The sequence below is a fragment of the Protopterus annectens genome, chromosome 5.part0 (assembly GCF_019279795.1).
Source record: "Protopterus annectens isolate FY-2018-M chromosome 5.part0, PAN1.0, whole genome shotgun sequence".
NCBI classification, from domain to species: Eukaryota; Metazoa; Chordata; order Ceratodontiformes; family Protopteridae; genus Protopterus; species Protopterus annectens.
This window is the reverse complement of record NC_056735.1, coordinates 1,884,595,507-1,884,609,083: the sequence shown is the minus strand read 5'-3', so window position 1 is coordinate 1,884,609,083 and position 13,577 is coordinate 1,884,595,507. Positions and strand designations below refer to the sequence as shown.

The window sequence follows — 13,577 nt, the reverse complement described above, 5'->3', positions numbered from 1 at the left end:
CATCAGATCTAGTTCCTGCTCACACTGACTGCAAAGGCCCAACACCACCATGATGTTCCTAGGTATGGGAGAGTGCTTTCATGCAATTGATTATGGGATTGTTACCCCAGCTGTTCCTCATGCAGTCAGTTAGGGGAGGGCTGCAGTTCTTGCAGAGGCCATCAGCTGATCATGAGCATCATGTAAAATACACATGCTGCTGCCTAAGCAAAGCAGGTGTGGGTCACCACATCCAACAGAGAGGGAGTGGGGGGGGGCAGACAGGGGCAGATACATGTCAAGGAGGGGTGGGAGGGTAAAATTGAAGCATGTTTGTGTCACACAGCTACCAGCATAGGATATCAAACCCCTGACAACTATATAGTGCTATCACAGTTCGATGCAGTTATTGGATGCACCACATGGGTTACATGATGTGGAGCACTCAGAACATATATGTGAGGGTGAGTGATATCTGCAACAGGGACATGGTAGATATATGGTAGGTGTTGTACACATGCCTGTCTGCATGAACAGGTGCCAGCATCAACACAGGCACACTCACACAGGGACGCACACACATTGCCACACTTGGCAGGGCCAGGAGTGCAACTCATCAGTAGTGGGATTGCCACAACACATCAATGTGGAGGTATCACATGCACCACATGGGTCATACGGAGGCCATATGGGCAGAGTATGAGGAGATGTCAGACATCAGACATCATGGTTCAGTATGCCCTGGAGAGTTGTAGTGAGTATGGAAGTGGACATATGCACCATACAACAAGCACACATGAACAGACAGGGTGCCAGTTCTGACATGCATGGGTGCATGTCTACATGGGTGCGAGGTGGTCAACTCTGCCAGCAGGCTGTAAAATGGGTACACCATGGCATCAGTCCACATGGCAATAGTCTACATTGTGGCTCAGGCCTGTAGGTACTGCATTAGCCCACACAGGTGGGTACTGCATCCCCCATCCAGTCAGCTGGGTGACTATTGTGTGTGGCCAATGCTGTACACCACATGCCATGTATGTGTTTCTTAGTCCATGACATAGATGGTGTCTGCGATGTGCACACCTCCCACATGCATGTACAGTGACATGTGGAACTGGACCTGGGGTGTTTGGCCCATGTTGTGAACTTAGATTATCATCAGATGTGCCAATCTTGCCCACCTGTGGCAGGAACTGGTAATGGGCAGCAGGTTTACCCTTCACCTACATTGATATCATGCCAACAGCATTCCCTCATGTCATTGCATCTGTCCATACAGGGAATGTTGTCAGGCATGGTATGTCCATTGTGAGTCACATGTGAAGGCACCACAGGTGGGGCAGGTGTCCATTGGGGAACATGGTGGAGGTGCACTGTCTGCATGTATGTGCATATTGGACAGATGGGCAGGGTGCCATGCCCTCTGTAGCCCAATGCTATCACTGTATAGTTACTATCAATGGCCAATATGCAATGTACTACCTACATATTGGCTGTTGCCTAGGTATGTGTGTGCGTATGACACATGGGTTGAGTGCATGCTCTGGGTAATAGTGGGGTTGCTAATTTGGATTGGGCTGGCATTAGTGTCACAAGTATGGGTATGGCTTTGCAAGCCAGCCTCCCAGCTTATTTACATCTGTTATCTCTGTATCATTGACATAGTGATATATAGTAGGGCCACCATAAAGGTAATAAGCAAAACCCCCTCCACATTGACCACAGTTGTCACACACTCACCACTACACAGGATATGAGTTACACACACACACACACACACACACACACACACACACACACACACACACACACACACACACACACACACCTGTCATGTCTGGGAGTTGAAGCCCTACCTAACTAGTTTATTACACTACAGCAGTACACAGTTATAGTACATGCTACGGACATTACTGGAGTACTTCTTCCCCAAAGGTGTATTTCACAGTGACTGACATCAGCAGGATTACCAAAGTAGGGCATTCCACCTGTACTGCGAGTGACTAGCCTAAAATGCATTGCTCCCTACACAGACAGTGAGACACACACAAAACATCCACAACTTTCATGAGTGGGTATAGAACCCCTGACCAAGGCCTATATCACACTACAGCATGGAACAGTTATCAGTCGCACCACAGGGATGTTTCTCCCCAAAGTTGTATTTCACAATGAATGACATCAGCAGGATTGGCAAAGTAGGGCATTTGAAATGTACTGCAAGTGAGTAGCCTATGATGCATTACTCCATACACAGACATTGAAACACAAGTAAAACATCCAGAATGCCATGGGTGGTAATGGAATCCTACCACAGTTCTAAATCACATTAAAGCAGTGTGCAGTTACAGGACGCGACACTGACATTACTGGGCTATGACTTTCCCAGAGGTGTATTTCTAGGTGAGTGAGTGTGTGTGACCTAAAAAGCATTGTTCATCACTCAGTCATAAACCAACAGAGACACAAGGACTCACACACAGTTGCCAAGTCTGGGGTTAGAACACCTACCTAACTACTATTAGCCCACTACAGCAGTACACAGTTACAGGACATGCTATGGAGATTACTTAGCTATGATTTCCCTAGAGGTGTATTTCTAGGTGAGTGACATCAGCAGCCTTGCCAAAGTTGAGTATATGAATTGTACGGGGTGTGAGTGGCCTAAAAAGCATTGCTCTCTACTCAGTCAGACACACTAGCACACAGTTGCCAAGTCTGGGGTTAGAACACCTACCTAAATACTTTCTCATACTACAACAGTACGCAGTTACAGGATGCGCTATGGAGATTACTGGGATATGATTTTCACAGAGGTGTATTTCTAAGTGAGTGACATCAGCAGCCTTGCCAAAGTTAGTATATGAATTGTATGGGGTGTGAGTGGCCTAAAAAGCATTGCTCTCTACTCAGTCAGACGCACACAGATTCACACACAAACACACAGTTGCCAGCTCTGGGGTTTGGACCCCTACCTAACTATTTTATTACACTACAGCAGTGTGCATTTACAGGACGTGCTATGGAGATTACTGGTCTATGATTTCCCCAGAGGTTCATTTCTAGGTGAGTGACATCAGCAGCCTTGCCAAAGTTGAGTATATAAATTGTATGGGGTGTAAGTGGCCCAATAAGCATTGTTCTCTACTCTGTCAGATACACAAGCACACAGTTGCCAGGTCTGGGGTTAGAACACCTACCTAAATACTTTTTCACACTACAGCAGTATGCAGTTACAGGACATGCTATGGAGATTACTGGGCTCTGACTTCGCCAGAGGTGTATTTCTAGGTGAGTGACATCAGCATCCTTGCCAAAGTTGAGTATATGAATTGTACGGGGTGTGAGCAGCCTAAAAAGGCATTGCTCTCTACTCAGTCAGACACACACAAAGTTGCCAAGTCTGGAGTTAGAACACTGACCTAAATACTTTCTCACACTACAGAAGTATGCAGTTACAGGATGTGCTACGGAGATTAAGGAGCTATGATGTCCCCAGAGGTGTATTTCTAGGTGAGTGACATCAGCATCCTTGCCAAAGCTGGTATATGAATTGTACAGAGTGTGAGTAGCCTAAAAAGCATTGCTCTCTACTCAGTCAGATGCACACGGATTCACACACAAACACATAGTTGCTAGGTCTGGGGTTAGAACACCTACCTAACTACTTTCTTACACTACAGCAGTACGCAGTTACAGGACACACTACAGAGATTATTGGGCTATGATTTCCCCAGAGGTGTATTTCTAGGTGAGTGACATCAGCAGCCTTGCCAAAGTTGTGCATATGAACTGTACAGAGTGTGAGTAGCCTAAAAAGCATTTCTGTCTGCACAGTCAGTGAGAGAGACACGCCCACAAATATACACTCACACAGTTGCCAAGTCTGGGGTTAGGATTACTACCTAACTAGTTTATCACTACAGCAGTACGCAGTCATGGGAAGCGCCATGGGGATTACTGAGCTACAGCTCTCCCAAAGGAGTATTTACCTTGGATGACCTCAGCAGGCTTGTCATGATACTGCTATGGGGAGAACGGTGTGTGCATGGGCCGTAACCCATTCATGTAGGGGTTGACATGCCGCATGCAGGCACACAAGGGGTCATATGCCACAGGTACGTGTATACAGCTACTAGGTGACTACTTCCTTGTACAGTCATGTTGCACAGCTGGCACATGCAACACTCTGTCATGCTGACAGATACTGGTGGCTAGTATCTGCACTGAGTGACACCTGCACCTCATGTGTTTGGGGCCCTTTGCCTGTGTGCTGGGTTGGATAGGCCCAGATGGCTCCTTGTCACGGTCACCCTCTTCCACATATCTATGTCCATCAACCTTTGGCTTATTATAGTGTATTGTCCTTACATATATGTCAGTATTCCTATCCACTGTGTGCGCAAGGCAGGAGTGGTGCATACTGACATGTGCCTGCACTAAGAACTGCAACTGCCAGATATGTCTGGTCCACTGGTGTTTGCTGACATGGCCTTCATGTGTTTGTGTGTGAGCATGCCCAGTATGGCCATCAATATTGCATGTGTAGATCAAGTCCAGGTAGTTTGTACTGTGGTGCTGACCTTTGTGTTGTACACCGACAGGTAGCATGCTGTGTCTGCAGTGTATACATCGGTCATTTGGCATTGACTGTTGCTACATTTCTGCATAACGGAGGGGGGGGCACCTGACTGTTTCTACATTTTTACACAGGGGTGGGGGGCACACCTGACTGTTACTATAAGTGTACGTAGGATGGTGAGGCACACCTTACACTTTTAGACATTTGCTAGGATTGTGCTGGTATGTCGGGTACACCATTTCAGTCTGTAGTCTTACCTGTCGTGCTGGCTAGAGGCATACCACTGTACTTCAGTTCTTAGCTTTAACTACCGACATATTAGCTTCTGACTTCCTAGCCTTCACAGCTTACATTCAACTGGCTGGCCTGCTGTAGTCTGTCTGTGTAGAGCTGGATAGGGGTTACCCATGGGGCTCATTCAGAGGCCATAATACAGCATTTGTTTGTGTTTGTCTACACCTATCCTGCTGGCTGCGACTGTTGTTGGGTATGTGCCCCCCCACTGGCATGTGTAAGTCACTTACCTTGTGGGTGTCCCAGTATTGAGGGTGGTGCTGCAGGGCTGCCTATGTCGGATGCACATAGTACACTCCCTATACATGGTTGAGCACAGGTAGTGTCATGTTTGGCATTCCTTTTACTGTATGTGTGAGTCAGAGAGAGGTGCCATTCCCTGGGTCCCTACTGTGTCAGAGCATGTGCTATGCGTTGCCTCTTTGCCAAGGCCAGGGCATACTGGGTATGCCTCCTTCTGCCTACGGGGGCAGGCACAGGTTGTTCCTCCTCTGAATCACTCTACACCTGTGCAGGCCTTGACACTGGTGGGGGGCTGTTTGGCCCTGCCATATGCTGTTCCTGCTGCAGCTGTTTCTGCAGGATCATATTGTGTTGCATGGCACATAAAGGACAATTTGGGTACATGTAGTTGGTGAGTTCTACAAGGCTCCACCAGATGTGTCCAGGCACCGGAACTGTGACTTGAGCATCCCAAACACACGTTCTATTATGATTCGTGTTTGTGCGTGTGCCTCATTATGGAGTTCTTGTTCGGGTGTGTGTGCATTTCTAATGGGTGTCATCAGTCATGGCTTCAGTGCGTATCCTGCATCCCCCACTAGGTGACCATGTGGGATGTCCCCATTGGCAAATGTTTGGTACAGCTGCGTCAGATGCCAGCTGTGAGAATCGTAGTAGCTTCCAGGGCTGCCAGCACACACATTCATTATTATGCCCTGGGCATCTCACATGACCTGGCAGTTGATGGGGGAAGCCCTTGCCATTGAAGTAGAACCTACCCTGCTCACCTGGTGGTGCTTTAATGCATATGTGCATGCAGTCTATTGCACCCACTACCTCAGAGTATTCTGCTATTTGGTGAAAGAGACGCATATTGCTGGCTAACACCTCACGGGTGATGGGGAAATATACGTGCTCACCGACATGTGCTGACATGATATCCAGGAACTGGTGGAGTACCCTGGATGCTGATGCCTGTGAAATCCCCATCATATCCCCAGTTGGCCTTTGGAAGGTACCTGTAGCTAGTATTCTTAGGCCTGCACATACCTTGATATACACTAAGATGGGTTCCCCTCTGTTAGTCCTCTGTGTCAGGTGTGGCTGGCACAGCTTAACAATTTGCTGTAGGAGGTCCCTCTTCCCTCTATAACGCTCCACTATCTCCAGCTCATGTAGCCCTTGGTAGGTTACCCTGGGTCTGTACACTCTTCTCTGTCTCCTCACTGTGGGTTGCTCAGCAGCATTCACATCCTCACCACTTGCACAAGCTGGTTTATGATAGCAAAAGCAGCCGCTAACATTTTTTCTCTTGCTTTCGTTTTGTAAAATTTCCCCATCTGTATACACCAGTGGTGCAGAGCTTTTGGGAAAAACAAGGGGGAAAGGTGTTTGCATAGTTTATAGTGGTGTGCTGGGCTGAGCTGGTCTGCTGCTTGTGTAATTGGCTGATTCTGATACATTTCACCTGTCAGCTAAGCTAGTTCTCCTTGATTACCTTCCTACTGCTGTTTTCCCTTCCCATTGCCTCCCTGTTTAAGCCAGTGTGCGCGCCTCACAAATGGAGTGCTCACATGTGCACAGAGCTGTTTTTCCTGGTTTAACTTCCTTTTTCTTCCTGTAAAACCCAGTGCATGGTGTGCACACCTGCTTACACCTTGTAAAGAGTGCTAGGCAGGTTTAGACACACCCCTAACTTAGCTGTGCTAAGCTAGGAGCAATCCCGAGCCACAGGTCTCCAATCCACTTACAGTATTCCTGACACACCTCACCATGATGTCACCTATATCCTAGTCTTGCACCCAGCTATTTATACTCTTACACTCTTGGGATCTGCCTCACACCCTGGGAAAATCTGGGATTCACTAACCTTTCCCTCATTTGCATAGGATTGCCTGCTAATGCACAGTTACATATTCCACACTGAGCCTCCCCCCTTAGCAACCATTACTCACTGGCCAGGTTGTCTTCTGCCTGCCATTCACTTGCATGGCAGAATACTGATTCTAGTTAGAATGCTTATTTTAGGTTTATTTTATTATTTTCCCCCTGATCCCGTTTGCACGCCGCTGCCCTATGCTTAAACAGGCGAGGTCAGCAAAAATAAATAAAAGTTGTTTGTTTGTTTTTTTTAAACAGTTTGCAATGCCAATGGCCTTCTACTTGGCCATTGGCATGCTTCCTCAATAATATGCAGCCTTTATTTGGAGCTGTCATAGCTTCGTTTTGTAGATTGCAGAGATGTACTCGGTTACTAACCGAGTACATTTCTGCACACTGCACTCGTCCTGCACTGACAGTTGACAGCTTCCTGGATCGCATATTACCCTCTTTTGCATGGTTTTCAACTGCAAATGAGGGTAATTTGGATACAGGAACTTAGTCCGTGCAGGATTAGTCTAAGAGCTCACGTGCACATCCCGGGAGCTCGTTCCTGGATCGCACGTCAGCCATATTGCCGAAAATAGCTCTTAGACTAATCCTGCATGTTCTACAGTGCTTTGTAAATCTGGGGGAATGTCTCTGTCATATTTTTCAGATATAGCATAAATTATAATGTTATTTTGTCTCAGTCTGTTTTTTAAATCGTTGAGTTTTTCTATGAGCCAGATATTTTGTTTTAAAAGAAATTCAGTCTGAGACTCACCTTCAGTTATTCTTCCTTCATGATCATTTAAAGTCTCTTCTATACTGCTGATTTGTGCACTTTGTTCTTCTTTCTGGTGTCTTCTTTGAAACTTTCTAGTTTGGTATCCACTTTGTCTATTTTACATAATACATCCTGCATACTAGATAGTAGTGGCTGTATGTATTTTTAACACACAAAAAATAAATAAATAAAAAATGAACAAGCACAGGAATCTGTCTAGTTCCAACCTCACCACTATAAGTGTTGAGGAAAAAATAAAAAACAGAGAAACTAGTGGTCTTACAACTTCGTTGATGAACTCATTCACAATAATTTCAAAAATCATGAAACCCACATAGTGTTCCAAAGCAACAAGCCTTTATTCATTACAGAGAAGTGAACTTCAGTAACAAAAAATCAGATATACTTTAAAATGTTGAACCTCAGTAACAAAAAAATCAGATATACTTTAAAATGTTAAACGTGTCAACTTTTATATACTTAGAAGTAGGTGTGGAAAATATGTGTATTATTTCATTTAAACCAGCCTGTTCATGGCAAACATATAAACAGAGCTGAAAACACAAGAATCTTGAGTACCTTTTCTTGAGTGACTGATATTGAAATCTCTTCTGTCTTAACCAAGCAGATGAAATTCCGATAGGAAAAATTACTGCTTTTGAACTTGAAGCTATAAATTTTTTCTCGGTTAGTGAATAAATGCAGCTATCAAGTTTCTCCAAATACTAACTTTTGATTATATTTTCTGTCAGAGCAAACTTTTCAGTTACAGAGCTTTCACCAGTTGTTGCTGTCAGTTAGCCATCTTGGCCATGCTCGCAGTTTAACAAATTCTGATTTTTGCAAGGGGAAAAGACCTCAGATTTGCATTACTGTGTAAACATCCATCAAGCACATTTCCAACTCACATCCATTACCTACTTCCAGGCATCAGCTGCTGCCATAAGTCCACTACATAATAAAATGGATGTTTACAGGTGGCTATCTGTTTTAGAATATCTCATCTACTCTACCCTACAGCCTGCATTTCCTTAGCTAAAAATGTTCTCCTCCCTAAACTGGAATATGGTTGTCCTCTTTATATCTTTCATTCAACACAAAATACCCACAAAGACTACCGATCACAATGAATAAAATGTTCAGATTCACCCTCCTGATTGAAAGTAGATTCCACCACTGTAGTCTATTACAGAGGTAAACATGGCTTTCAGTCATCAAAACAATGAAGTTTCTCCTAAGTACTTATGCACAAAATACTAAACAGTGGCTATTGCATACCTTTGAGAAGAAAACTTCCCAGCCATGACCGGGTTTACTCCCTAAGAAGTACCCAGGAGAAGATGATCACATTAATCAGACTGCCTTATAAAACAGCTGGTGGAGAGTGTACCTTCTCCTTACTTGGCCCTACATTATGGAAAAGACTCCCACCTGAATAAAGGGACTGGAATCTCTCACACTGAGTTAAAAAAACTTCTATGAAAACTTACACAAAGAAATTGCATGCAAATGTTTTATGCAAAATTGTTAACTTCACCATTTGCAATCATCCAACATAACCTATGTCTACCAAGCCAGTCATTCCCTGCTTAATAACTTGAAATTTTGCTTCTAACTGATTAACATTCTCTGTATACTTATCGATCATCTGATTTTCTATGATTGTCATGGTTGGTGTGCTCATGAATATTCCTGTTTGCTTCTGCTGTATTTTCAGATCTCATGGCTGAGAGCGGTCTTCAGACCAACCCATCCAGCCAGTTACTAATTAGTAAATCAATACAAAAATAAAATTAAAATAAAAAGATCCTGTGTGTATTACCATAGCACCAGGGAAAAACATCAAAGTAAAAGCTCAGGTTTAAGTGAACAACTGAATACAACAGCTGGAACAATATGTGAGGCTCACTGCCCACAACATCTTTATAAAATGAAGATACATAAACTGTAGCACTTCATTAAAGCCACCAAAGAAAAAGAAGAAATAGCTGCAATGTCACAGAGCAGCGCGATGCATGTAATATTAAATTAAGTTCAGTAAAGCTACCTGCTTTTCAAACACTGGCATATAATAATATTAATATTTGTAATATGATTAACTTTTTTGGAGATATAAGACACAGAAAGCTCCAGCAACATTATTACTGGTAAAATTCTAGCTGGTAGTGTAGAGGAGCCCCCCCCCCCCAACAAACAAATTAAAATAAATAGTAACATGGTTTTCATGTTATAGAAAGAATGGCATCCTTGAATTTACTCCCTTCCTTCACATATAGAAATCCTCCTCATAGGACTTACAGCATAGTGTAATTCAAATAGCATTTGCATTCAATAACATTCATAGGTACTAAAGTTTAAACAAAAGAAAACACAGTGCACATTAATTTAGGTGCATTTGTACTCTCCTGTTGCTCATGGCATTAGATCTCTTGGGGCCAGGCAATTTAGTAATATCCACATTGACTGCTACAACATCCATTCTGCTGTTCTCCATTACTGTCTCAACCTTTGTCAACATGGTATGTAGCATCTCAACAGAAATACAAGCTGCCACAAAGTTTTGATAGGTACAAAGTAGCTTTGCTGGATATAAATGGACAGCTTTATTTTCCTTTACCCAGCACTGTTTATTAAATGGTAGCCATCGTCTTTTGAGCAGCTGCTGTAGCATCTTAACAAGTTATGTTCAAAGTCAATCACAGTGACTTCTTGTAGTTATACATTTTCCCAAAGAGTAGCCTTTTCATAATGTCAGTTCCTTTTCTATCTAGTCCATTCAGTGCAGTACAGAAGAATATATTCTTTGTCCTTGGGCTGCTAGTTTATGAAGCCCATTGCATCATATTGCCTAACATTAGACCTGTGACTGTTGGCTTTCATGTCACTTAACTGATAGTTACCAATTTGATTGCCCAGTTTAATAAAATGGTATGCCTTTCAACTATCTTATTTTCATATTTCTGTAAAGTCTGATCATGTTGCTGATCAGTAGGTTCCAGTTATTTTATAAATTGTGTATTTATGATATCTTGATCAGCTATGCAGAGCCTGTTGTACTACAGCTGCAGGGATATGGATTATCTGTCCCATGACCTTCACTGTGATGAAAATTGGGGAGGGTATGAATTAAATTCTTCTGCTTTCCTTGCTTATATTTGTGGCTATATTTGACACAATATATTTGTGGCTATATTTGACACAATAAAAAAGTAAACATTTAATATCCAGGTAGTGAAGTCAGTGTTAACATGCTATAGTAACTGTCAACAGATGGGCTGTGCATTACATTTCTAAAACGTCATTTATACAATATGGATGTTGACTGCAGTGAGGCTGTATGTAAGTATTTTTGCTCGATATTGGCACCATAATACCTAAGCTGCCTTATGAAGTACACTTTTGTCAAGATGGCATACCGATAAAGCAGGTAAACAGGTCTGCTTAAGTATGTTATCAACATTGTTCTCTAAAGTCATGCTGTCTTGAGGCTTTCTGACCTGTGACCACTTATACCGCATGGCATCCAGCAGTCTAGCTCCATTCGTGAATTTCTTAATTCAGTGCCTCACTGGATTCAGTGGTATGACTTGATGTAATCAAAACTGTGCACCTATTCTGTGCTGTAGCTGCCATTTGTTCTGCTTCTTCTTTATGCTTCATGTAGTCAGAAAGAACTGCATTGGTTAAATGATTGGAAGCAACTGAAATGAACATTTCCTTTCCCACAACAGCCATAGCTGATTCAAGCTGGTATATATGACATAACAAATGAGAAGCCAAACAGTTCAATGCTTTATGAATTGCAATAAGCTGAAATCAAGATTTGAAAAAAACATTAATTCTAAAACTTAGTTTCAAACACTATTTGACTGCTGAGTGCATAGAAGGTTGGCATTACCTCATAAATTACACATGCTGAATGACCTTATTTTATAATAACAACTTCATAATTGAATCAACTCATAAAATACAACATATAGTTTTGTGTGAGTTTGGGCAGGAGGCAGACAGCTTATGTATTAAGGTGTCAGTATTGAACAAAAACAGCCTCATCGCAGGCAAGGTCCATATTGTAGAAACCCCTGTTTAAATCTGTTGTTAAGAGCAGTCGGGTTAGTCAGTCTTCTTTGTGGTTCATATCTATTGTCAAGAAATTCAGAACTCAGTATTCATTAAATTTAAAAATCATTCTGCTGACAAAGTACATCTTTTAACATGCTTCTGTAATTGATAAGCTGCTCATTTTTCAAGAAATTACTTATGAAATATTTTATGTATGAGGCAGTTTGTATACCTTCATGAAAATAAGCATGTGTTTATTGTTTGTAAGGATAACTACAAAGATGAAATTAAAAGAAGTTTGCTTTCTGCAATCATGATTTAATCCACCATCTACAGTGAATCATATTCTGATATATTATGTTTCACCAATGATCACATCTCCTTGGTGAAACTTGATGCAGCTGTGATTTTTGTTTGCTTAACATAAGTTAAAACTTTACAGTTATTCCATTATTTTACAGAATACTTGAATGCAGCACTGTACAAACCTCTGGCTATGTAAGCAAACCCCTTCAAACCTCTGGGTGTGTAATAGAACGGAATATTCCATGCATATTTATTCTGTGGAGAGTCTTTTAAACGGTGAACACTGTTATTCCAGTAACACACAAATCATCTGTACTCCCAGTAATATAGGTAAGGCACTGGTATTCTGGATTATTTTTGAACATGGAGGGACATTTTTTGTTTGGAAGAACCTTCTTTGTTTGTGTGGCGGGAGGGGGGTTGAAGTTTTGTTGACTGCATTCCACTTGTAACAAATTGTTCTAAAATTATAAATTTTGATTAAACATGCTGAAACACTTTTATGAACATAAAATAGTGGAGAACTAGGTATAAATTGAATAATATGACTATTTCATAATTACTGGTATTTACAGATACAGTCAGCATTTGTATGTCTTTTGTAGTTTAATAGTTCTCAAATAATGTGTTCTGTGTGCAGTATTTCTAAGCTTTTGCAGGTATAACTGATGTACAGGTTTTAGACAACAAGGTATATTATTCACCTGGCACTTAATATTGGAGTCACAAGCAGAGGTTAGGTATGTTGATAAATATGTAATTCATCATTTTTAACAGACATTTATTTTGACATCAGATGACTTTAACAAGTTTGGTCATTCATGCTGCTTGCAAAAGGAAACTTTTCCTTTGATTTCAAAGTGCGTAATACTTTTTTGACATTAAAAATTTTAGATGTTCAAGAAATCTTTATCATTATAAGAGTTGTTTTTGATTTCATATGTCTGCATTCCAATGATATGTTTAGTATGCATTTTAGACATAAAGTGCAGCTTCCTGGACAAACAAGATTTTTTTTCAGCTGATGCATTTTTCTTTAGGTATAGTTTGTGTTTCTCATGCCAGGTATCATACCGTCTTTCATGTAGGAGATTGCTACCAATAGGCTAAATCTTGAGATAGTTGATGATTAAGCTATAATGTAATCTGGATATTTCATTATATTTCCTCTGTATGCCATTGCTATTTTACAGAAACTGAAGGAATGTTTATTGTATTAACTAATGGCATTTTATAAAAAGTTTAAAAAACTAAATTATTAGGATGTCAGGTTTAAAACGAATAATGAAATGTTATCACTCCATCTGCTGCCAAGGAATTTTTTTCCTCTGTGTTAATGCTAAATAGTTGAATGTGTTTCTAATTAGTAAATGCAAATCAGTCAACTAATTACCAAGTTGGTATAAAAAGTGGTATTTTAATGACTTTGTAAAGTCTTTGAAGGCTGATGGTGCAGGGATTGTACCAAGGGAGAAAAAA

The 13,577-nt window shown here is 41.6% G+C and overlaps 1 protein-coding gene across 1 annotated transcript in view; it reads left to right on the top strand.

The window, feature by feature from the left end:
- ENOX1 (ecto-NOX disulfide-thiol exchanger 1) overlaps positions 1-13,577 on the top strand; it is a 2,044,058-nt gene that overhangs the window by 364,577 nt on the left and 1,665,904 nt on the right. Inside the window, exon 2 of the mRNA XM_044071707.1 lies at positions 12,254-12,428. Coding sequence (XP_043927642.1) covers positions 12,263-12,428 — 166 coding nt within the window. The 5' untranslated portion in view covers positions 12,254-12,262. The remainder of the gene's footprint in view (positions 1-12,253; positions 12,429-13,577) is intronic.